Source organism: Vitis riparia, unplaced genomic scaffold (assembly GCF_004353265.1).
Source record: "Vitis riparia cultivar Riparia Gloire de Montpellier isolate 1030 unplaced genomic scaffold, EGFV_Vit.rip_1.0 scaffold504_pilon_pilon, whole genome shotgun sequence".
Lineage (NCBI taxonomy): Eukaryota > Viridiplantae > Streptophyta > Magnoliopsida > Vitales > Vitaceae > Vitis > Vitis riparia.
This window is the reverse complement of record NW_023269691.1, coordinates 189,576-216,217: the sequence shown is the minus strand read 5'-3', so window position 1 is coordinate 216,217 and position 26,642 is coordinate 189,576. Positions and strand designations below refer to the sequence as shown.

The 26,642-nt window shown below is 34.4% G+C and overlaps 2 protein-coding genes across 3 annotated transcripts in view; both read right to left on the bottom strand.

Moving 5' to 3' along the window:
- Window positions 1-20,668, bottom strand: part of LOC117909965 (DNA mismatch repair protein MLH1-like) — a 30,696-nt gene extending 10,028 nt beyond the window's left edge. For both annotated transcript variants that reach the window (XM_034824010.1, XM_034824011.1), the window contains exons 1-9: window positions 20,360-20,668; window positions 20,018-20,190; window positions 19,657-19,729; window positions 15,376-15,510; window positions 15,054-15,264; window positions 5,788-5,936; window positions 5,327-5,425; window positions 2,341-2,410; window positions 2,063-2,198 (exon numbers count right to left, since the gene is read on the bottom strand). In XM_034824010.1, the coding sequence (XP_034679901.1) occupies window positions 2,063-2,198; window positions 2,341-2,410; window positions 5,327-5,425; window positions 5,788-5,936; window positions 15,054-15,264; window positions 15,376-15,510; window positions 19,657-19,729; window positions 20,018-20,190; window positions 20,360-20,641 (1,328 nt within the window). In that variant the 5' untranslated portion in view covers window positions 20,642-20,668. The remainder of the gene's footprint in view (window positions 1-2,062; window positions 2,199-2,340; window positions 2,411-5,326; window positions 5,426-5,787; window positions 5,937-15,053; window positions 15,265-15,375; window positions 15,511-19,656; window positions 19,730-20,017; window positions 20,191-20,359) is intronic.
- Window positions 20,669-21,543: 875 nt separating this feature from the next.
- On the bottom strand, window positions 21,544-22,002 carry LOC117909961 (SKP1-like protein 11). The gene has a single exon (XM_034824007.1). It carries the CDS (start codon window positions 22,000-22,002, stop codon window positions 21,544-21,546), a length of 459 nt encoding a protein of 152 aa, XP_034679898.1.
- Window positions 22,003-26,642: the final 4,640 nt, after the last annotated feature.

The following is a 26,642-nucleotide window of genomic DNA, read 5'->3' as shown; positions in this document are numbered from 1 at the left end:
GCAACCATACCCCTTTAATGGATGACGACCACATATCCCCAACCAGCCCTCCTCACTCTCCTTCCCAGTGCATACCTCCATACCTGTCATCTTCAACCTCTAGCCCCCCTAACCAAAGACTAAAAACAACTGCTTCCTAAGTAGTTTAAGGGAAGAGGAGGAGCAAACCCATTCAAGGCACTGTTTCCCACCACAAAGCAACTGGAGGATTGCACCTGCCTGACCATGATACCAATGAATCCCAGTACAGAACAACCATCAAACTTCACCAACACTCTTGCCTATGACAGATGTTCTGTGTTGCGGTGTTTTCATCCACTGCAATAAACCCCCCACATATTTTGTACCCCCTTAAACCAATCCTCTAAATATGAACTGGGAGCCTATTAATCTAATCCTCATTTTTTGAGATCAAGCTTCTTTTCTGAAATATCTTACAGCAGGAAACCACCAATTCAAGGAAATCATTTTCTTCTAGAAAGCTTGGCAACCAGACTTAGGGACCCATCCAGCAGCCCCATGCAACCTAAATACAAAAGGAATAAATCATCATTCAGAGCTTATACCCTGACCCTCCTCACCTGCCATTATTGGCCTAACTAATTTTCATTGACATTATTGTATTTGGCAATCGGCTTTTGACAGAAAATAGCAAACATTATTCAACGAGGGAAATGAAAAGCACAGAGTTGACACAATCATTCTCTGAGTCCAGGCAATAAATCTATCCTCATCAGTATAGTCATGATTCGGTATGAAAATAAGGGGAAGGATTCTCAAATTTTGAGAATGAGGCTTGTAGAAATCATTTTTTTGAGAGGAAGGAAATATTAAATATAGTTATTGTCATAATTGTGAAAGAAGAAAAGGTAATCTCAGATATTGACAGTGTGACTTGCAACAAACACCATTTGGAGGATAGGGAGATCCCGGATCTCATTGCCATTGCCATCATTGTGAGAGAAGAGAAGGGGATCTTATATTTTGAAGGTCTGACTTGCAGCAATCTTTGTTTCAGTCAAGAAAGGTCTTGAATCTTCATGCCCTTATCATCATTGCAAGAAAAGTAAACAGGAAATCAGATTTTCAAGGTGTGAGAAGCTGTTTCACTGAAGTTTGGGCAGTTGTTCTTGAGGAAAAGAAAGGAAAGCACAGACATATTGATGATTATTCCTTAGTGTTTGAATTCCAACAGAAAAACCCTGTGATTTGGTCATAAGAATAAAAAGTTTTTGTTATTCCTAAAATTTAATTTTTCCAAGACACGGGAGGACAAAAACATCAACGGAGCTTCCTATTATAGTTAGAAAACTCAGGTAGTTAGTGTGATCTACCTAAATTCTTCTAATAATTACACAAGTGATTACATTATAATCACTTAATCTGGTATCCAAAGCACCAACAACTCCCAACTGCTGTGCAAACAGCCTTAATTGCCTAACCAATGATTTTCAGAAAAAGAAATTGAGAAAAAAGCCCACAAGTATAGATAGTAAAAGCACACAAATGGATAACATTTTATTTTACTGCCCAGACAAGCAGTAATCTCAATCATATTGAACCCAATACTCCACAGAACAAATATGAAAAATCGCCACCAGTCAGTATTTATGCACAGTGCAATTCTTTGACTAGCTCCAGATCCATTAAATAGTAGCAATTTAGGCTTTGGGAAAAGAAAGGTCAATGGTAAAGAGCACAAAATGTAACATCATGTAACTTTGGACTAGATCACTAAATTGCTAATACCATGTCATTGGAGAAAGGTTAGAAATTATAGAAAAGAAACTAACAGATAAGAAAAGTGGGTTAGCATTTGATTAAAAAAAAAAAAAAAAGACCAATTTTATAATATATTATATCAATCATAAAACATGTTTTTGTTATAGCACCAATCAGTGTCCATGAATTAAAAGATGAATTGCATTGTTCAAACAAGCTTGTTGATTAACAAAGCAAGTGCATTTTTCACATCGGTATGAAATAGAATATGCAAGCGCTTTGGTTTGAGTAATAAAAGTAAAATGAAGATGGTTGCACTGCCACTAAATATGGATTCTACCTCACAACAGTTAAATCAGATTCTTTTCCAAGATGACTCTGAGGCTTAACTTGCAAGTAAGCATGCAGCCTTCCAGCAGGATCCTGTGAATCAGTCCTAACTATTTTATGCACAGGGACTTTTTGTGACCTTGAACCTATAACAGACCAGGAAAAACAGGAAACCATTTAAAAAGAAGACATTCCAAAATAGAGAACAAATGTACCATACTTAATCTGCAAATGATATGAGGCCAACCAAGGGGCAAGTGACACAATCAAAATAAGACACTCCCATACCAGATAGTTTGGGGCTACAATCGGAATCCTTGCGTGTATCCTTAGGACCAGATGAAGAGGGTTCCATCGTCTATCTCATGCATGCAACCAAACAAAGGCCAAGCAAAAAGCACAAGTCAGCAGGCAAGATCCATCTGATGTGCAGATAGCTGAAGCAATAGTGATTAGATTGCGAACACAAAGGTTGTAATTGGAACTGACAAGAGAATTGAGAGGGGCAATGGTCAGTAGAACTGCTTCCCTACAAAAAGTGGGAACAAAGACAGGGAAGATCTGAAGAACCGGTATTTCTGTGTTTCACAAGTCACAGCAAACTGCAAGTATATATATAAATAAATTGATTTATCATATATTTTAAAGGAATACTTATCAAAAAAAAAATCATATATTTTAAAGGAACCTCTCCAAGGCCCAATGGTGACAGTAGCTTTTGGATGACCTCAAAGTTTAAATGAAAATTCTACCACAATCAGTGTTCCCCTGAGAAATCCAGAATTCAATTGTCACTCCACTTTATTCCACGTTGAACACTCCCCCAATCCATCTACTTCTAGGCAGAGCATCCTGTATTTCCATAGCTGTTCTCATGGAATGGAACCTCATGCTTACCTAGCCTAGAGTGAACCACCTAAAATATCATTATCAAATGTTTAGCATCCCACTAATAATAGGCAAAGTTAGAAAGACCAACCTCAATTTTTTCCCCTAATTAAATTTAGTCCAGTCAGCCTCTTGCATCAACAAATGCCCACGTAGATGGCAACCCCTCTCCCAAGTATTAGTAATTTGAATGCTCAGACTCCCAGGAGATGGGAAGCCACCAAAACTACTTCATTAAATCCAAGAATTCTAAACCACAATGTCCTGGAATGCTGAATAACATCAAGCATTTGCCAAATATCTTATGTGCAACTGATTTAACATAATAAAAGAGCACAAAACAATGAGTAATCACCCCTTGAATGAGCTAGTTGAAGGCTATGTGCACACTAGCAAAATGGACCAAGACAAAACAATGAACATCTGTCCCAGAAAATAAAACTCCAGGAGCTTATAACCTCAAGGGATCAATCCACCACATTACATCTCAACATAGTGCCATTGCTCTTATAGTTGTCATAAAGATTCTCTCCATAAGGTTAAACATCACACCCAGAACTTAAGACCTAGAAAATTGTGGTCACAATAGTAACACAAGTAGGGCAACAGTACAATAAACACCATCAATGATCAGGCTTATCAATTAAGAACCCAAGAAAAGACTAAAAAAGGTTTCATGGAAGATATCCAACTTTCCTGATCAACCTAAGGCCTAAAGAAAGTAAAACTTTCCATTCTCCAAATTTAGAACAAACTAAAATCTTATTTAGTAAATTCCCCCTCTTTTCTTCTCATCCTCCTTAATTCCCCTTTCTCCACCTCTAAAATTTCATCACTTTTACATGTGTGCGGACAATATGCCAACCTAAATCGTCCTCACTCACCATTATGATGGTTGATCATGCTACTTCATCTCTTGTCGCACTTGTGATTTAAAAGAAACTAGTCAAGAAAAAATGGTTCCATACACATCATGTTGATGAGTACCAACACTACAGAAGTGATCATCCTATCATATATTTCTCTTTTCACTTTTGTATTAAATTAATCTCAAATTGATGAGGATGAATTTCCAAGATCTCCTCAAGAAAGGAATGAAAGGAAATAAAAAATTCCTAAATACTCTATCAAGCTTATTTAGGTAATTTTACAGTTTCTAGGCTCTCTAAAGTCAGTTAGCAGTTGTTATAATAGTTGCATTTACAATTTTGAATTTTTTTTTTTCTGAAATTTATCCTTAAAAGAAGTTTCTAAACTTTCTATTTTCTCAAAAAACAAAAGCCTTTTTTTTTTTTTTTCCTAAATTTTCCAGTTGAGTCCTTATAATCTAGAAAATTTCTTTATAAGAAACTCTTATTGCAAAATACTTCTATGAAGTTAATTTCTAGTCTAAATATTTCCTTTTAATGATTTTATTTTAGATGATTTAATAGTTTTAGGAAAGGAATAAGATTCCTAATAAGTTACGATATAGATTAGAATTTTTTTCATGGTTTTATCCAGTTTAGAAGATTTTATAAACTCTATAAAATAAGTTAATTAATGTAAAACAATTTTTTTTTCTCACATATCTTACTATTTTCAAATGGGGCGACTCCACTGCCTTTTTTCTAAGAGAGACTCTAAGGTTTCTTATCTGTCTTTAAGAAGAGACTTTTAGAAGGTCGTAGTGAGATTCTAAGGTTTTTTATCTTTCTTCTTTGTCTCTTTTTTTCCTATCTTTTATTTTATTTTCCCCAAATGCAATAATTTTATTCCTGTTCCCCCTCCTAAACACTAAAAGATTGAAATTCTAGCCCAACTTATTTGATTGTACACAACCATGCTACGGCTGCCCTACATGGAGAACTTTCATACATCAAAATTGAAATATATAGCTACATATGTAAAATGACAGACATAAGCAACATATATGAAGAAATCAGCATTTTCCTAATAGAAAATTTTGCTTGACTATGGACATTTGTATTATAATAACTGGACTGACAAGAAAGTGGCTCTTAGGAAATCACACAACATTTCCCTAGTCTTTATTTCAAGCAAGATGGCTTTACAATCTAATGAAACCATTTAGTTGAGGTGCAGGAACAGACACACTGAGTTGAATTTAAGAGAATACAGCTAAATCCAGATTCAAAAATGAAAATAACAACAACAACAATAATAATAATAAAGACACCTAACTATCATTATTTTCATAATAACAATAACAAAAAAAACATGCATTGAAATCTTTTTCCTACCTTCTATTCTTTTCTGTGTAGTTTAAACAATAATATAGGAGGCAAGAACCAAACTTGATTCAATAACTTGAAAGGGCTGATAGTTCTCTTAGAGCACCCAAAAACATCAAGTTCTGAGCTTATATGCTCAGTTTGCCACATACCTGTTCCTGAAATGTCCTTTCCTCATTAGAGTTTCTCAATTTTGATTCAAATGCAGACTGTATCTTCTCAATAATGGCTTCCTGATTTAAGAGGCTTACCTGCAAATAGATATACGGAATTCTAAAGCAGCCAAAAAGGTACAGTTTCAGTACAGAAGAAACAACTAAGAAGACAGAACAGCTCATAAGTTGTTTCCATTTCAACAATCAGATAGGAACCCCTGGTGTTCCATTTACAAGGTACATCAGGCACCTAAGAAACACCTAGGCAATTGGATCTCCCTTGGTATCACATGGTCCAGGCAATGCATAGGTGAAATTCATACCTTTCAAATATTTAAACCTCACAAAACTTTTGAACATTCACTCAAATAGTTTAAATTGGTACACATAAATATGAGGTCCACATATCTGTGTAAACAATAGTCAAATTCAGAAAATAATTATAAAAATATCCCTACCTCTCGCTTGGTGGGGTGTATATTTACATCAACATGTTCAGATGGCAATACAATTGACATATATATGAACGGCTTTGATGCTTTGGGCAAGGTTGCAGCATAAACAATTTCAATGGCCCTCTTTAGTGCGGTGCACTCAACCAATCTATCTGGAGAAAAGGGAAATATTGTATGAGAATCCAAACTCCACTGTTCCTCAGTCAATTTCCTAAAAGTTATAACCATAATATAATTTCCGGAAAATCAATAAAGAGACAAAAGTTCAAGTTTTCCATAGTCAATTCCATCTTGTAAATATGAAGGGACTTAGAGAGAGAAAGGGAGAGCATCTACAACTTGGATGCTTTGATTGCATACAGTAAATGCAGGCTATTTACACATCACTGACTTGAAACATACAAGAAACCATGTAACAGAACCAAAAAGGATAGATGATTCAACAAACAATCATATTAAGAAGCACAAACTAGGACCAAGATATAACATTAATACATCATATTGACAAATAAAATGTCTTTTTTTTTTTTTTTTTTTGATAGGTTAAGCAAGAGAGTAATATGAAAAAAAAGAAAAGAAAACCCCAGACAGAGTGCCACAAAGTATTCAGGAAGTATTACAAAGAAAAGTGTGTTTCAGCCTTTGGTAAGATTGCTCATCAATTGCAAACGATCTTTTGTTCCTTTCCTTTTAAACTGTCCAAAAAATGCATAAGGGAGCTGCTCATCATGCCCTTTTTCATTTTTTTACCCACAAAAGGGTCATGCCAACCTAGGAGGGTCTCTCTAACCAATGAAGATAGCACCCAAGACACAACGAAAAGGGAGAACAGAAACTGTCATAAAACCCTTGTCTCAACACAGTAAATAAGGATGTGTGATCAATCGATTCAATGGGTTCTTCCTTGAAATGACAAAAGAAACATCTATTTGTCAAAGACCATCCCCTCCTCCATAATTGATCCAAAGTTAAAACCTTTCCCTGAGTGGCCTCCCAAGCAAAGAAACCCACGTTTGGCAGCACTCATGAGTTCCATATAACACCCACAGAGAAAGAAACTGAACTCCCCGACTTCAAGACAATGTAAAGGGCTTTGATGGAAAACTTACCGGTCTCTGACTCTACCCAAATCACCTTATCTTCCTCTTCCTTATGCACCCTTTTCCCTTGCAGTCTCAAAATATGTTATGAGGCATGTTTTTTGGTTTTACTGCTAGAACTTTTCCGGAAAACAAAACAAGCCCTTATAATTCCTATTCAAATCTCCATGTTTGATTTGTCTATCATTTTCTCAGGCTAATATCTACTTTGATAGAAAAAAATTCCGAGCCGAATAAGTCCTATTTAGAATTTCAAAGCTTAAGGGTTATAACACTTCTTCTAGCAGAGCCAATATTATCATCAATGTATGTCTTCAGCATTTCCACAACAAATAGATAACCTGGCAATACAACCCCCCTGTGCTAAAGGCAAAACCAAGCACTAACAACTGTTCCCATTTACTATCTGATATTATGAAATTTCTGAGACAAACAGAGCACTTAATTGAGTAGCCGATAGTGCTTTTCCACTAATCAAATTTTTTTTCCTCTATGCCTCAACCAACCAAGGTGTTAAATGTTGACACAAATGCATATGGTAAGATGCCAAAACAATGACAATGAATATAATAATTTCTGATGGACATATTAAGATGCCAAAGCAAATATGATGGCATTAATGATTTCAATTTTAAAAGTTAAATAAAAATAGATTTCAATTTGTGGATATTTTCAAGAAAACTGGGGAAATGTTGAAAGAGCATAAACATACAATAACAATATTATAAAATAAATTCATGCACAAAAAGCATGTCACACCTTTAGTTTCGAAAGTTATCAAGTAAGTAAAATACCATGTATGTGTTGTTTCAACTATATAATATATAATACAATTAAAAGTACAACAGAGTTCTACTCCAAAAGTATAATAACTTTTGCTCGTTATTGTACGAATATTAGGGTAAACTAAAGTCCAAAAAGCCCTCCAATCTTCCAAGCAAATTGATTTGTTCTAATAGTACAAACTGAAGTCATAATATAACCTTTAAGAATGAAGCTTCATAATTTCAATAACAAACATGCATAGCTGAACTCTTTTCTTTTTTTCTTTTTTTCTTTTTTATCAGAAATGCATAGCTGAACTCATATCTATCTTGTTTTGATAACAAGTAGAAGATTTCATCTAGAGAAGACAATGAGCACAAAGGGATCAGAGATCCCTGAAAGACAAAAGCAAAAGGAAAGAATGGGAACCCAACCACCCCAACCAGAGAGAGAAAGAGCAAAGAAAAAAAACACAAGAATACAGCCGCATGAAGCCTACCCTATAAAAATTAATTAATGAATAAAAATAATTAAAATAAAATAAAACCTTCAAGGAGGCTAATAATTCCCTACAAGCCTCACAAGGCAGAGCGCTTCATTGCCAAAAGCTCAACCTCCTGATTTGTAAGCCGTGTTATCCAGTTGAAGGAGACCACTTTCTTTGATAAATGCAGAATATGACTCATCCAATGAACATACTCTAAGGACTTCAATTCCTCATAGAAGTCCAGGAGATGAAAACAATGGAATCTCAAATTTTCCAAAAGAAAGGTAAAGCTCTGGTAGCAGTTGTTACAAACTGATATTACTCTGATCCCAAATGTTAAAATCTTTTATTATCTCAATCTATTGTTGAAAAATCAACTTTACTAAAAGCTTAAACTTGTAGGATTTGAGCCCACAATGCAAATCATGCACTCCAACACCCTCCCTCACGTGTAGCTTCTATTTTTTGGATTGCACGTGAGCTTAATAAATTGGGGAAACAAACATGCAGTAGTGATGTTCAAACAAGGCTCCAGTACCATGTCGAACTACCAATTTTACTAAAAGCTTAAGCCTGTAGGATTTGGGCCCACAATGCATATCATGCACTCTAACATCTATGGACTCTTATCAAATGATGATCAATTTTCAGATCTATACTTCAATTAACCCATGATCCAACTAATCTGGTTTAATCCATTTCAATATCAATGACTGATTAAGCTATGGATTATGAGCATGCAATGGATCAGATAAATGAGAACAATCACACCATGAGACAAAAGGATTTACATGGAAACATCCATCCCAAGGAAAAACCACTAGCTATCCTAGCTAGCAATATTTTACTATTGAATAATCAATTGCAAATCCTAGTCCTACTGAAGATGTCTACCTGATCAATCTCTGGTTACTCCATCCCTGCCTTTACCTTGTAGCTCGATCACCAACTTTGAAGTCCTAACAAGGCACTCTGCACCCTACCAAAATCCCTGGATTGCAAACTTGATCTCTCACCGAGATCCTCAGCCTCCAACAAAGATTTCACAGCCATTTGTGGAGTCACACCACAATTTGAAATCTCATCGAGTACTCAGAGTCTCACTAAGGTTCTTCAACCTTTGATCTTCCTTTGGAGTCCCATTAAAACCAGATTGAACACAATCAAAGACCAAGATTTAACCAAATCAAATAGAAAGTCACTGGAAATTGAATTCACATCCACAAAGAATTCTTGAAACAATTTAGATCCAAAACTTCAACTTCAAATGGACGAATCTTGAACTATTCTTCAATCAATGTGACCTGGAGGAAATCATTTCAATCACACACAAGCTCATAGTGCATCTCACAAACACTTTAGCTTGCAATCTCAACTTGTCTCTCAAAATAATCTCAAGGAAGTTCTACACAATTCTAAGTCAATGCCTTCTCTAATGAGTTACTCAACTATTTATAGGTGAATCAAGTCATAACCAACTCTCTCTCTCTCTATATATATATAGATAGGTATAACCAACTCTTAATTGAGCACCAAAAGAGGCAAGAACAAGATCACCACTGACTTTGAAAAACAGAGCTCAAAGGCACTCATCTGGCACTAAGTTTATCTGCAGCGAACTAAGGAGTTTGCTAGTATTGAACTAAGCATTAGAAAGGACCCTTCTGGAATTAAGGTCACTGGTAGATAACTGGCAAGTTCGCTAGCGATGAACCTCTGACCAGAAGAATATCCTACCTAACCTACTAGCTGGTAGCAAACCTATGACTTGGCTAGTAGCACAAATCCTTTGAGAGGCAAAAATATAAGTGTTTTTTCACACTTCAAGCCAAATATGTCAAATCTACTTGGAACAACTTGGGACACTTTGAACACACTAAGGTATCAAAAGTTCACTCAAAAGGAATGCTCATTATCTGCAGTCCAGGGGGACTCCCCAATTTCCTTCCTCAGGTAGGGGTGCTTTATGTGGATCACCTACCTCATTTGAGTGCTTATTCAATCCTAAGCTTCAGTTCCCCATTGCAAGGAATGGCTCCAACTTGAGTTTGAACCAAATCATCAATGTACAATACCTTTGATTTTCATGATACACTTGAGCTTCATCTGAATGTCAACAATATTGAACATAAAACATTTCATGTCTTGGTGATTAATCATGTCAACTCAAGTCACTTCTAAACCTAGTCTAAAATACAACAATGAAATTTTCACGAAATTGCCAACAAGAACATTACATGTATCTATGTGTTTGCAGAATCCCCTTCAACCATGAGACTTCAAGCATCCCATCAAAAAGACTTCTTTCACAAAATAATGACAGGAAAATTACCAAATCAATAGTTCAAACAGATATTGAAGTTTTACCTTAGGAAGAAAGCATTGCTACTGATGTTAAAGTTAAATTTTAAAGCACCCAAAAAGATTCAAGAAGTGTGAACCCTGACAAAATTGGTTCTGAGTGCAATGTCAAATTATCAAAATTAATTAAAATTTTTAATTTTTTTTTCAAAAAAATTGCTTCATATGTTTAGTAGAAGGGGAAAAATGAAAAGATAAAATAAAACAAGACAAAAAAAAAATACTTAATCAAGTTTTTGAAACAAGGAACACTATATTACTTGGTCAAAGTTGTTTATAAATATCTGGGAAGAGATAGTGATAACATTGTTGGTATGCCAGTAACATTAAGCATAGCATATGAACTGAACTTTTGAAATTTCAAATGTCATTTAGAATAAATCAATAGCTCAAATTTCTGTGTGCCCATGTGAGTATTTCAATTGCTAATTTTGTTCTTTTCTTGGGTGAATCTAATATCAGTTGTTCAAAGATGAATAAATTTTTTGTGTTTACATTTGTTAATTTTTGTTCCACTTTGTTCTTTTAGTGGGGGTGTGGTGGGGTGAGGGCACTTGTTCTTTTTTTGGCAGAAACCATACCAGCTGTCAATAACGCCTCACATCCAAATTCAAGCCACACCACATGTACTTCTTTTCAGTTAGAAAACCTCTATCCTCACTTATCATAAAAAATGATACATAGGCATGAATACAACCTTCAAACAAAATCAAACACAGCTTGTATCTTTCTCTCCAGGTAGATTTTTTTTTTTAATTTAAAAAAAAAAAAAAAAAAAAAACCTTTAATGCTCCAATAAGGAGGTGATTACTACTCAAAAAGTGCTATTTGATAGCTTGTAATTGATCCTTTTAAACACTTTTGAGTAGTAGTTAGTGCCTTTTAACCCAATTAGCATGTTAAGGCCCCTTTCAATCAATTCTAATCAAATTGTGTAAGTTTTGGTGTTTTTGTTAGTATTTTGATCACCAAAGCAATCCAAGATTGAGGAGAGTTATTTGGAATCCATGGCAAAGCAATGAAGAGCTCAGAAACATGAAGAATCAAAGCTTTGAAGCATTTTTGCCATAAGCAAAATCCGGAATGCAAGGAGAGAAGCAAAGAGGAGAAAAGCAAAGAAGAAAACAGAAGACAACAGTTACAGTCTTCTTTCGCACTTTTGGAGCACTTCCCGAAGTCCATTTTCTACATGTTATATACCATTTCAAAGCTCAGGAAGTCAAGAATCCAATGCTTCAAACGGTGCACGATTTGGAGCTGAAATGAGGAAGTTACAGCCATTGGAAGCCAATCACTCCAAGCTGAAGGAAGGCTTTAGAAAAGTGCTGCGAAATCACCATTTTGTTGCGAGATATTTCGCAGCCTTTTTGTACAGTACCATGGATTTCCCCTGAAGCTTCACGACGCGATGGAAGCCAAACACCACAAGATGAAAGCCAACTTTGCAGTAGTGCGAAATCAGCTGGTTGCTATGAAGAAATTTCGCAGCCTTTTTGTGCATCTGCAAAATCTCGCATACCTCATTTTCACCTGCGAAATGGTCCTGAAGCTTCCAGATAGTTGTGCACCGACTCTTTTAGATCTTTTCTTCTGATATTTTTGTGTCTAAATTTCCATTTTCTCCTTGTATTCAGCCACTCATGTAATTCCTTAGTTAGGAAGTATCCAAGGAAGGGTAAATTACCTTCCTATATAAACTCTCAGGAGGACTCTCGGAGGAGGTGGTTCCAAGGGATCCTTTGTACAGTTTTGGGAAGGAAGTAAAATACAGAGCACTTGCTCTGTTTTTCCTATATATTCTTGTTTTCTCGTTAGTTTTCTTTCTAGCCAATCAAACTCTGAGGATTTTTCCTCAGAGGATGAGAGGCTAGGCTCTTTGTCTCTTGGAGCTAAGGTAACCGGGTAAGTTTCCACATGCATAAATTGGAAGTTTTGTTGTTTTAGTTTTGAATGAAAAGAAAGTGTGTCCCGTGAATGGTTTCTATGTTTTTAGTTAACTTAAAACGCCTTGGAGTCACCTGGGCCAACACTTGGTAAGGCAAGTGATCTCTAACCATTGAGATGCACTAGTTTACCCCTTGCGAGCCTCTGGGAGGTGACTTGAAGGTAGGATTTTCTAGAATTGCCAACACTTGGTAAGCTTTTGGACTCCAAGGAGACATCCATTAGTTATCTCTTGCGAGCTTGTGAAGGGAAATCCAAGGTTAAAGATCACCTTGAATGGCAAGTGCTAGGTGAGAGGTATGAGCCATTGCAAGGTGCATCAGTGAGAGAGATTTAGTGTTTGAACCCATTAATGGGAAGCATCTGTACCACACCGGTTAGAGAATTAACTATATGTTAATTCTCTAATGCGAGGAAAAGATACAAGTGACCGGAACTCTCCTTTTTGTATGAGGAATCTGAGCCCAGTGATCTAAACTCCAAGAAACACTTTTCTAAGTAAAATCAGTTACTACTACTTTTGGTTAGCTTAAAACTAAACCTTTTTCATTCAAACGTCTTTATGTTTTCTTTTAAAGCTAACCTTGGAATGAAAAGGCATCAATTCAGCTTTGAATTAATATCATTTGTGAAGTGAAAACCCATCCCAGTGAACGATCCTAGAGCCACTATGCTATAGTAGCTTTGTCTTTGCTACCCTAGTATATGGTATAATAGGTTATAAATTTTGTTGATTAATCCCTCAATCAAGGAGCACCAGCTGGACACGAATCAACTGAGACACCAATTAGGCATGAATCAGGAGGTGAGCCCTAGTTAACACACAGGAAGTATACAAGGAACACCTAGAATAAAAGAAGGAAGAACAACCACAATAATAAGAAAACCACCAGTCTAGTTACCTCCTCACGGGAAGCCCTTTTTGAGCTTCCCCAAGCTCAAATGAATTAACCCAGACAACACAAAGGCAAAGAATAGGTGGGCAAACTTGAGAGCAAATTGACCAGCCTTAGATATCATCACTTCCACAAAACAAGCTGATTTTGAAGATGCTCCCTCACCGAATCCTAGATCACTCTAGCTTTAAAATTACATAATGACAACTTCAAATAAGAAGATTTAAGCTTACCCACTTTGTATCCTATCAAAGATGCAGAGGCCTCCACCTCCCCACCCTCTTTTCAGGAAAAACTCACTCATTCAGATTGACCTTCAGCAAAGCAACAGCTTCAAAGATCAGGACTGTGCACCTTAGATACAGCAGCTGCTCTTTAGAGAACTACAAATTAATGTGTCATTAGTGGATAAAGCAAATGTAATATCTAAATTCCTTGCTACTCCCTTTTCCTTGCCTGGGTGCCCTCACCTCCTGACATTTATCAAGATGAAATCAATGAAACACTGCATTGCTAAAACAAAATGATAAGGGGAGAGAAGGTCCCCCTAAAATAAACCTAAGGAAATATAGAGGAATCCCAATGGTATACCATTCACAAGAACTGAAAATGGACAGTTGAAATGAAGAATCTAATCCACTCAATCCACTTCCATCCAAAACTCAACCTATCCATAAAAAGCAACAAAAAGTTCCAATTAACACATTTGTGCTCATTCTCCATACCAGCTTGCATGCTAGGCCGTCTCTAAAGTTGACGACTTTGTTGGTAACAAGGACAGTGTCAAGAACTTGTCTCCCCTCCAAAAATGACATTTCACAAATTTGATACCACAAATGCATCTATTATCTTCAATTTGTTTCCTAATCCTAGAAACTTCTTTTGACCTATGACCCAAATCCTTTTCCATATATTTGATATTTCTTCATGTCAAGAATTAAAACAAATTTAAGATCATAACACTAAAAAAATCAGTCAACTCTAAAAAAACAATTCTAAACCAAACATATGGGAGTAACTATAGCTTTTGAAAGTTTATTCAACAACTTGACATTAGTAAAGATGAAGAATATGCCCTTGAGTCCTGGCTCTAGTGGTAAAGGGATGTGAGGATGTGTGGGAGGTTCCAAGTTCAAGTCCCAATGGGACAAAAATTTACATATCAAAAAAGGATGAAGGATATTCTAAATTTAAGGAAGAAATTTAAGCCTTAATTTTTTTTTTATCAGAAATTTAAGCCTTAATTTCCCCACTGCAAAAATCAGAGAACTTCTTGACGATGATTTGATACTCCAAATTTGAGCAAGTCTAGCGTCAAGTTTCAAATAGAGAAAGGGCAGCTTCCCTAGTTTAAGTAAATTTGTACCAGTTAACGTTCCATAACATGTAACAAGATTTATCCTAAAAGAGTAGTAATCAATGTCATATCAGAAGATAAAAATCATGGAAACCTTTTCAATGTTGGAAAATTCCCATGGTTAATTAATACAAAGAAGTAGAAACCCTGCTCCCCTGCATCATATAAAAGAAAGAATCAAAAGCAACCACTTTACTTTGGCATCTCAATCATGACTCTTGCATTCAGATGATAGATTGAAAGTGTAAAATCAACAGGCAGGATCATAAATCTCAATGAATCATATAACTTTACCAATCAAAAAAAAAGAATCATATAACCATTTTTCATTCTCCATTACTAATATAGATAATGCATACCATTGATAAAAAGCACCATTGTTGTCTTCTTTGCTATGTAATTTGAATTAGAGATGAAACCATCCATCTCAAAGACTGAACTAGAAACATCATCATCTGCAGCTTCAATTTTCATAAGATTGCGAGCAACTGAGACCCCAAAGACAGATCTAATTGCATCAAGTCTCGAAGATGTGGCAACTGTATGAACATCCGCTCTGGCAGCTCCATGCTGAGTACCATAAAAGAATCAAATTACATGAGTTGCGGAACATAATTCAATAATTCAAATGATAACTCTTACAAACTGGTAAGGAAGAGAAGCAATATCAAGAGACAAGACCTTTCTGCAAGAGAAGTTCACATTAATGTGATGAATGGCAAATCGGCTTAGCAGGTCAACAATCTTTGGATAATCATCAGCTGAATTTTGCAGCGTTTTCCTCCGGGCAGTCATGTTATAAAATAGATTTTCAATCTGATCCACATGCAAAAGAAAATGGAAATTATCATAATTTTAGAAAGAGCAAAAGACCAATAGGAATTGCTAGTTTGATGCATGAGAATATTTTGATCCAATTAATCTCCAATTTGTCAATAAAAAAATGAAACCCAATTAAAGTCCTGTAATTCAGGAGTAACCATATTATAATGAATATCCTAAATATAGCACATAGCTCCATTGTAACCAAAAAATTTTATGATTTATCAGTGACACTAATCGATCTTTTCAAATCTTCCCAGGATAACATTTTCTTTTCCTCAAGCATTACTTCTTTCAGTTTCATATTCATGATTAAGATGTGTTTGGTTCTAAGGAAAAGGAAAGAAAATGCTCAAGATGCCTCCCTTTTGTCAAGCTTTTATTACTTTTAAGCATTTTTTTTCCTTTTCTATTTCTATATCACCAAAGAAGATACTACCAGAAAAAAGACTAATGTTGTCACATGTAAAAGAAAATAGGTTAGTCAAGGGGTTGCCATTGTCACCAAAAGATGAACCAGTTATCTCAAATAACGCTTTCTCTAGGTTTCACAAAGAAATTACTTGTCAAACCCACATGTCCTAAGAATTGGGACAAATGGCATGGTTGCTAGTTTTTAAATTCGTTTACAGAATTTATATTCATCAATCAAGCAAAATCAAGACATTAACTAATTCTTTTTCTGATCATCTCTCTCCTTCAAACTTTTCATGATATCTAAGCTTCAACACTCTTCATATTATTCATTAGGTTTCCTTATTCAAAAATTATATAAACCTTGTTTTAAATAAGGCTAAACAAAATCCCACAGAATCTTTACTTATTCCCTTTCCAAACATTGACATCAGGGTTCCCACCAGGTTCTCTCACTCTAATTATCTTCCATTGGAAAAATATGTTCACCAGGTTATGTGAAGTAAAATAATTTGGGGATTTCTTGCTCGATCCATTCCTCCTCCCTCTCCTACACATTCAAGAGGATGACACCTATGGTCAAGGTTTTTGCTTGGCTTGTGGTTAATAAGAAAATCAATAACAATGACTTGCTTCAATTGAGGAAGCCCTACAAAGCACTAAGCCCAGACCAATGTATTATGTTTTTGAAGGTAGAGAATTAGTTGATTATATTTTTCTCCATCATCCCACTGCACTAGAATTATGACATAAAATGTTCAACATAGCCAATGTCAAATATATTCCTCCTAGGGGCATAGCAGAGATAGTAGGCTCCTTTAAAGGCTTTGACACCCAACCTAGAGGAAAGATTCTTTAGCAGATGGGTGTTTTATCCTTGATATGGTTCATTTGGTTGGAGAGGAGTGCAAGGATATTTGGCGAATAGAGATCTATAGATGCCATCTAGGATCTGAATTACTTTTTTCTCCTCCCTATGGGCCTCAATCATTGAGCTTTTGCAGATATTCCTTTAATATCTCTTATTGCTAGACTGGAAGAGTGCTTGCTGCTTAAACAGGTCGAAGAGGAAAGTAATAATGGATTGGTTGCCCCCTCCAGTGAGTTCGGTAAAGTTAAACTTTGACAGATGTTTCATGGGTAATCCTAGACAATTGGGTATAGTAGAAGTGACTAGAGATCATACAAGTACAGTTTTGAGAGCTTACTCTAAGCATCTAAAAGTGGGGTTGGCTATTAAAGCAGAGATATTAGCATTATTGAAGGGTTTGCAGCAGGCCAAAGCTTTATATCTATCCAATCTATCTGTGGAGGGAGATTCTACTATTGTAATATCTTAGGTGTCCATTAGGGAGAGACTAGAGAGGTTCATGGGAGTTTGATAACTGGATGCGAAAAATCATAAATATTGCTAGTGATTTGAGTTGCTGCTTTTCTTGGGTTCCTCATTTAGCTAATCAAGTCACTAGCTAGTTAGCCAAACAAGAAGCAATGCACTTGGCCTCTTTTGTAAGAGATTTTCTTCCCCTGAGTGTATATTGTTCTTCCATCCAATGTACATGGGTTTTACCCCTTGTGAGGAGGATCTGGTTTTGTTATGGCATTGTATTCTTAGTTATTTCCTGACCAACTTTTGAACATCTTCAAAGAATTGTTTGTCCTTCTTGTATTCATCATTTAATGACTTGAACCAAACTTGACTTTAATGCTTAGGAAGATCATGACCTTCACTCCCTAAGAAAGTCATGGCAGTTGTGGTCTAGGACTTGTATACATTATTTAGTACATGACAAATGAAATCTGTTCACCAAGAACCCAACACAACTTTACAAAGATCTTCAAAAATGCACAAAATCATGTTCCTACTCTATAGGAGATTATATCCACAAAGATAAGCCTATTTGTGACACTTCACACTCAATTAGGTACTCCATTCCAAACGAACAAGGCAAGTTCCTTCGGTTTTAAAATGTAGTTGATCCAAAACATCATACATTTGTTGCTTCCATTCATGCCCAACTACCTTTACACAGTTTACATGAAATTATGGCAAATGGCCTAGGCAAGGAGCATTTATCAAAATTTTAATCCTTTTCATGCAGTTATTCTCAATGTGGTGAGAATGAGGCAGAGGTTGTCCACTATTTTCTCAACCTCGCAAAAATGTTTATAACCATCATTCAATTTCTACAAACAACTATCACAGTTCCAACAACAGCATCAAGTCACCAATTCATAATATTCCTACTCCAATATTAGTTCTTCAAATCAATGCTAACAATTTCTATGTTAGATATGTCATGGTCACAGTGATCTTGAATACGGAAACCATTTTAAGCATTACCAAATAGAAAGTGATAGTCAAGCCTTAACTACTTTGATCATTAAAAAATCTTCATGATCCTAAGTGGTATCATGATACCGATGCTTTAGCTCACATGAACAAATAATCCAGGTAACAGTTTATCATGATAGAAATGGTCATGTAATTCTTGGAGACAGAACATTAAAATCTGTTTCACATACTGGTTCCATCTTTTTTTCCATCTTCCACTACTCCAATCTCCAGGAGTCAATTTTCACTTGACAGTAATAACATCTTCTAAGATTTTTCATGCAGTTTTGTAATAAAAGAGCAGACAATGGGAAAAAGGTTGGGAACTGTGAGTAGATGCAATGGCTTTGCAATATTAAATCAACCCATTACTGCTTTCATTTCTTGAATGTTTTCTTCAATCCAAGCATCTCCTTCTCTATGGCATCAACAGCTTGGTCGTTCTTCAAATCGTGTTCTACATACACTCAAAAGTAGTAGTCCTATTCAAATGTTTGAGTTGGATCCAAATGACTTATGTCTCGAATGCCACTTTGGCACAAACCATAGACTTCCCTTTTTCTATCAACAAAACATGTACTTCTCTATTTATCAGTGTGCATATTGATTTATGGGACCTTAACCCATTAAATCTATTTCAAATTGTAATATTGTTTATTTTCATTGACAATTATATTGATTCATTATATTTAGCTTTATCCACTTAAGAAAATCTATGACTTTTTCTTTACTTTCAAAAATTTCCAAACCCTGATTCATACTGAATTTAATGCAATAACCAATGTTCATGCACCAAATTCTTAAATACTGTTTTAATGTGGTAAACTTCAAATTTCTTGTCCAAGTACTCAATCACAAAATGGTTGTGTGACTTGTGTTGAATGGATGTCATATTACTGAAGTGTGCTCTTGTGCTTTTATTCCATAGTCCATCCCTGCCCTGATTCTCATGGCAAAAATGAAATAATTTAGCGGCTGAAGGTACCACTTGTCACAAAATGGATGAAATAATTATCTCAAAAGATATTTGTCCTAGATTTCAAATAGAAGTGACTTGATAAATCCACATGTAATATGCATTAGGACAAATATCACAATTATTTATCTTTAAACTCTTGCACTTAATACATATTCAATCAATGACAAATGGTGAAAACTAAAGTACTCTCTTTCTTACATGTTCTCTCCTTAAAAGTTAAACTTTTCAACTCTCAATTTTCATGTTCTTTCTTAGAATTAAATTGGGAGTGACTGATGTTCTATGTTATCAATAAATTTCCCAAGTAACTCCTAAATTCCAAATTACCCAAACCCAAACAATTCCTAAATTATGCCTTTATCACTTTAAATGAAAAAATTAGCCAAAGTCAATTGAAATATCCAGCACATACCATTATCTGAGTTCCCTTTACAGCAGCACAAGCCTTTGGTTCATGCTCCATGACACCATCTCGATAAGATACCCTAGATGATAAATTCATCTAGTCAAAACTCAAAAGAATAAATGGGTAAGCTTTCCCATTGCTACTCATTCTAACTTCTGATCGCGTTCTATTACCACTGATCACCTCAGATGGATGATACAAAGTCACTCAACTAGCAATTTTGTTTTCCAAAATGAAATAACCCAAAATTCACATGCCCCTTTCTTTCGAAATCCAATGGAAAAATAAAAGAGAAACACTGCCAACAAGACCCCAAATAAATCAATAGACACAACAGAACTTAACCAAACATTTGGTGTGCACACACCTGTAACCATGCAACTGACCCGCAGTAATGGTGGTGACTGTAACATGACCCACATAGGTCATGCTCGCCAGCGCCTCTCCTCTGAACCCCATCGACTTTATCGACTGTAAATCTTCAAATTCTGACAACTTCGATGTAGTGTGCCTCTCGCAGAGTATGGGCAAGTCCTCGTACTAATAACAAACAAAAATGAAAACATCATTCTTTTATCTTGAATTCCAAAATGCAATACACAGATCTCTTCACTCACAAAGCTTCTATTGAATTAGTTAGCAGAGTTCTTATGATTAGGAAAAAAAACATTCATTGAGGTGAGAAATGAAGATAGCCGAGAGAACAGACTCTGATGCCGTGGCCGTCGTCGGAGACTTGAATGAGCTTGAGGCCGCCGTCTTTTACGACGACATTTATGGACGTGGAGTGGGCGTCGAGGCTGTTCTCGACGAGCTCCTTCACGGCGGAGACCGGCCGCTGGATGACCTCTCCGGCGGCGATGCGGTTGACGACCGACTGGTCTAGACGGTGGATCCTTGGAGGCTCCTTTGCTACGGGAATGGCTTCTGCTTCTTCCTCTTCCATCATTGTTGGAGGAGGCTCCTCACAAGGCTCTCTTTCCACTTCCATTGCGTATGCTCTTTAGTTTTACTCTGTTTGGAAGGATTGAGAGGAGGATGAACAACTGAACAAGGACCGAAAATATGGGCCAAGGTTGTAATTTGGAGCTCCGACGGGCCCAAGCTCGAACGTTCGGTCTTTGGGCCTGAGACAGGGCTGAGTTTAGCTTACCCTTGTTTTATTTTAATATTAAATTATAAAATTTAAAATTAAATTATAAGAAATTAAGGTTGTTGATGGCACACTTACCGCCATTGTTGAACATGGAACCATTAATCTCACACCCTCCCTCGCACTCAAATTTGTATTATATGTTTCTAAATTTTCATTCAACCTAATTTTAGAAGAAAAAAAGTCTAAAATAATAAATATATAAATACATGGAAATTTTATTAAATAGATTAGTTTAAAGAGAAATATTATTTGAATTAATTAAATAAAATAATAATAGAACGAAAGAAACAGATAAGCGAGGTAATAAGAATATTTTGGTAAAAAAAAAATTTGATAAATACTTTATTATAGATGGTATAAAATAGAAAAGGGCGATTTATTGTTTTATGCTTTGGCAATCAAAATTACAATAGAATTTTCTCTAACTACAAGAAAAAAAGATTGGATGAAAAGCCCTAAACCCTAAACTCATCCCCTGAAACTTTCCATTAGAAAAATTAAACCCCGTAAAACCCTAGAAAACTGAACTCTTCTTCAGAAATTTTTTTTTAATATCATCAATTCACCCAAAAATCTAAATCATAGATTGAAGACCCCAAAAGACCATACACTCTCAAATATTCAATCTTTCATCGTGAAAGTTGAAAAAGGCTGCATCCAAAACCCTCAAATATTCAATCTTTCACTGTGAAAGTTGAAAAAGCTGCATGCAAAAACCAGAATCGAATATGAAGCCATCATTTGAAAGCCCATCCACTCTTCTTCTTAAAGCCTTCCTCTTCCTCTTTGCTAAAATCATTCTCGATGTTAAAAATCTCACGGATCTTCTCCGGTGTCTGTCCCTTGAACATGGATGCAATCTTGTCACAAATTAGATCGATCAAAGGTGGAATATGAAGATAGTCAGCTGCCATGATTAAATCATAAAGCATCCATACTTCCACGTCCACAAAATCTTTATCCCACTTACTGTACTCCTCAAAATCGGTGTTGAGATCAATCAAGTGTTTCTTACAATACTCGAGTACCTTCGAGAGTGTTCTCGCATCAACCGCAGGTACGGGAATGATGGTGTCGACTGGATTGGTGTCTTCTAGAACGTACTGGATGGTTCTGGACTGGAGAGCAACAGCACGGTCGATTATAAAGAGTACACCATCTGAGCTCTTGAGTGTCACCTTCTTGGTGAAAGCCATTGATGAAGTCCTCTTGACGTGTCGTGTTCCTTCTTGGAACTTTTTTTTTTTTTATTTTATTTTATGAATTGATCGATGAAGCTTCCGAAGCAAGGATCTTGAATTTAACGGATCACGACGAAGAAGAATTTCAATTGATGTAGCATTTTTCTTATTTCAGGGTTTGATGGAAAGGAACTCTAGATGGGGTTGGAGTACGTGGTATGGAATAAATAATTGTAGCGTAGAACAGATAATATGAAAAATTCTTATTTTATTAACTTAGAAGTTGAATTAAAATTTTTGGAACTTTTACAAACTTAAAAACATTAAAAAAAAAAAAAAAAAAAAAAAGAGAAGAAAGTTATAGTATTGAAACAAATGACCGATTAGAATTTATATTGACAGGAATTTCTTAACAATCGGAAATTATCGTATGTAATGGTGTAAGAGAAACGGAAAAAAACCAATAAATCAATCTAAACCAACCAAAATCAATTATATTGATTCAGTTTTCAATAATAAAAAAGGTTCGGCTCGGTTTTCGATTTACTTGTCTTCTAAAGATGAAAATCGGATTAGACCATTATTTTAAAACTTATATATAATTATTTGATATTTTATAAGTTTATATATATATATATATATATATATATATATTCTTGCTTTTATTCAAACAATTTTCTACAAAAATCCGAAAACGATAAATATAGTATTAAAAGAACATAAAAAGCAAATTGAGGGAGAAAGTAAAAATAACATATAAACTATTTAGAAGAAATTTAGAAAAATCAACAAAGGCTTTAACAAATTTTAATACAACTCTCTTGGGCTTAGAAAAGATGTTTGAAGACTTTAAAAACCATAATTTGTTAAGAAATAACCTAAATTATATTAAAAAAACAACTAGTAAAAGAAGAAAAATTTGTTAACAACTGTTATCCTACTAGAAACTGATCCTCTTTATATATATATATATATATATATATATATATATAATATTAACTAGTAAAAATAAAATTATGATTCAAACAGTAATGATTATGTCAATTAAATTTTTGTCACATGTTTGCTTAAGAAAATTGTAGTTGGATGTTCATGTCTTAGCTTGTATTGTTTGTAATTTGTGATGCTATTGCTGTTGCTAAGATAGTAACTGCTACACTTGTGATCCCACATCTTGTAGTGAATCCTGTTTGACGGGATTCAAAGTAGTTTTTTTTGTTCAAGCATCTACTTACTTTTTCATGAACCTTATTAGTTTTTAGGGTGACATATTCTGAAGTGGCATTCTTTTTTCTACAGCCCATTCATCGATATATTTGATGTTGATCACTTTATGCCCTGAAGGATGATATTTCCATCTCTTGGAGCACAAGGGAGCATTATGTTACGGCTATTCTAGCTACCAGAATTAAAATAGCACCTGTTCATGCTTCAACTAAATGGTATATGGAGATAGGAATGGCAAAGTTGCTAGTTTGGGACAGGTCATTTCCATCCCATTCCTGCACCCAATTATATAGTTATTTCCCATCCCCTGCACAAACCCGTGTCAGGACAAGTTGATTGGTTCCCATCCCCGGTAACAAAAGAATTAATAACTCCATCCCTGCCCTGTCCCAAATGTCCATTGAGCCCTAACCCTAATTGGTGATGAGTAGATCTTATACGTAAATGCACTTTCCTTTCATTGGAAAATAATGAGATTATGATAATATACCAAATATGAAAAAATAACATCAAAGTTCAAATTAACACCACAACAATCAATAATTTTAAGCCCATTGTTAGCTCAAATGATTCAAAATTAATGCAAAAAAAAAAAATCATATTAACAATTTACAAGAAAACAGAATAAAGAATGAACCAAACAGGAAAATAGGTCAATACTAGTCATGGATTTGAATCTCTCTTCAATCCAATCTTTGAACCAAGACTTCATCAAATCCACTACTTCAAAACCTTTCTCATTCCTTTTGAGTCGTGCTCTCGGAGAAAAAGTTCAAGGTGATGTTTTAGATGATTGTGTTGCACATATTTAGGGTAAGGAGATCGAAGTCTATGACAAGTTTGATGTTGAGATAGAAGATTTTTAGGCTCTAAGGCTAAACCAAGAGCAAGATTGAATTAATTTCAGAGTATTTTAGTTGGTGTGAGAGAGAAAGAAAATGTGGTATTGATCTTGGAGATAGGATTTCAAATGATGCATCAGAGAAAGAAGAAGCAGAAGCGGTCGTTGAAATTAGGGTAAATAGGAATAATGTAAGATAGTGTATTAGAGGAAGAAGAAGAAGAATGAGCGACAATCAAAATTAAGGCAAATGAGAAAGAATGAAGTATATATATAGGAGGAGTTTTTTGACATTTTACTAGTAGTTAAAGGATAATTTTGTAAATTTATATTTGGGACGGGTTGGGGCAGGTTGGAACAAAATCCATACCCGTCCCAAACCCGATTCGGGTTTTTAAAACATTCCCATACCCGACCTATACCTGTTTTTTATCCAATAGGGATGGAGCGGAGTGGGTTACTCTATTAGCCCATAAAATTGTCATCTCTATCTCAAGAATGTCTTATTTGTGCTAGAGAAATTGGTAGTTACGTTGGCCTTCTGCTTTAGATTTAGAGTTTAGTTGTTTTTTGAACTTTGGGATCCAAAAATCTTTGTTCTGAATTAAGTTTAAGCGTGATATTTTTTCATGATTGATGGAAGAATTAAGCGGATATGTTATTCTTTTGAAGTAAACATAAATTTTAATTACTTAATCCTTTATATAAATCTTAAATTGAAATTTAGGTTGTTGTATCGGCATATACATGAAATCATTTGATTGTTGATACTTTGTCAATATTTTAATCTGAACATAAAATTTAAATCCATGTCTTACCCTATACTCCATCTTTTTAAGTTTGATAAGGAGAAATTTTTTTAAAAAAAATGATAGCTTATAGAAATAATTTGAGATGTTTAATAGTTGAAAAAATATTTTAAAATTTATAATAATTTATAAAATATCTATTCAAAAGATAATTTTAAAATGGATATACCATATTGAAATTTTCTTTCAAAAAATGGGTTCTTATCTTTTAAAAAATATAATTTTTTATTTGACTCCTCTTAAAATCATGATAAATTAAAATTATTTTTTAACTATATATATATAGGATTAGAAGTTAAGAATATAGAAAAATTAGAGGGAGCGTGTTGGCACGGACGTCGGTTAAAGAATGTGGAAGTAGCATCCTCCTTCGTCTTACGATTCCTTGAAGCTTATCAGAAAAATTGTCCACACCAATTCGTCCTAAGGTTACTTTTGCATGTCTTCATCATCATAAATAACTGTGGAAAATGGCCATTGACTAGAAAAAAAATGGGAGGCCCAATTCGTCCTAAGGTTGCTTTTGCAGGTCTTCATCATAAATAAGTGTGGAAAATGGCAAATGGGAGACTTGACTTTGCGTCCACGCTATTCAGGAATTAGTCTACAACCATGGGATACTTTTTTATTTTATGGAAATATAATAATTCATAGATTTACTTTTTGTAAAAATAAAAGGATTAAAATATTTTTAATATATATATATAATAAATAATAAAATAAGTAACTATACTTATGTTAAGTTGAATTTTATTTTATTTTTTTTAAAAAAAAAACAAGAAGTAAAGAAGAAAGACAGGCATTGAAGGAAAAAAAAATGAAAAAAATCAGCTTGCTGTTACTTGTCCAACCACTTTTTCAATTATTGTAAATTTGTGAATTCATCAGCAATTAATAAAAGTAGAAAATATTTGTTCTTATTTTATTTTAATTTTTTTTATTTAACTCTTAAGGGGTATAAAGGATAAAAGATAAAGAAAAAAAATAAAAATTATTTGAATCATAATTTTATTTTTACTAGTTAATATTGTTTACAATATACATAAATTATATATACATAATGATCGGTTTCTAGTATAAATGATGTTTTAAAGTTTTGATTTTATTCGAAGAATTTTCTAAAAAAATCCAAAAATAATAAACATATTATTAAAAAAACATAAAAAAAAACAAATTTAAGAAGAAAATAAAAACAACATAAACTATTTAGAAGAACTCAAAAAAATTAATAAAGTGATTAATAAATTTCAATACAACTTTAGGGTTTAGAAAAGAAGTTGAAAGACTTTAAAAACCATAATTTATTAAAAAAAATATATATAGCCTAGATTATATTAAAGAACAACATGTTAAAGAAGAAAAATTTGTTCACAACTACTATTCTACTAGAAATTGATCCTCTTTTATATATATAAGAAATAATATTAACTAGTAAAAATATAACTATGATTATGTCAGTTAAATTTTTATGTGGCTCTTGAAAATTGTAGTTGGTTGTTCATATCTTAACTTGTATAGTTTCTAGATTTGTGATGCTACCGCTGTTGCTAAGAATTAAATGCTACACTTTTGACAGGATTGGAAGTAGTTTTTTGTTCAAGCATCTACTTACTTTTTCATGAAACCTTATTAGTTTTTAGGGTGACATATTTATTTGAAGTGACATATTCTTTTTTGTTCAAGCATCTACTTACTTTTTCATGAAACCTTATTAGTTTTTAGGGTGATATATTTATTTGAAGTGACATATTCTTTTTTGTTCAAGCTGCTTTGGATTT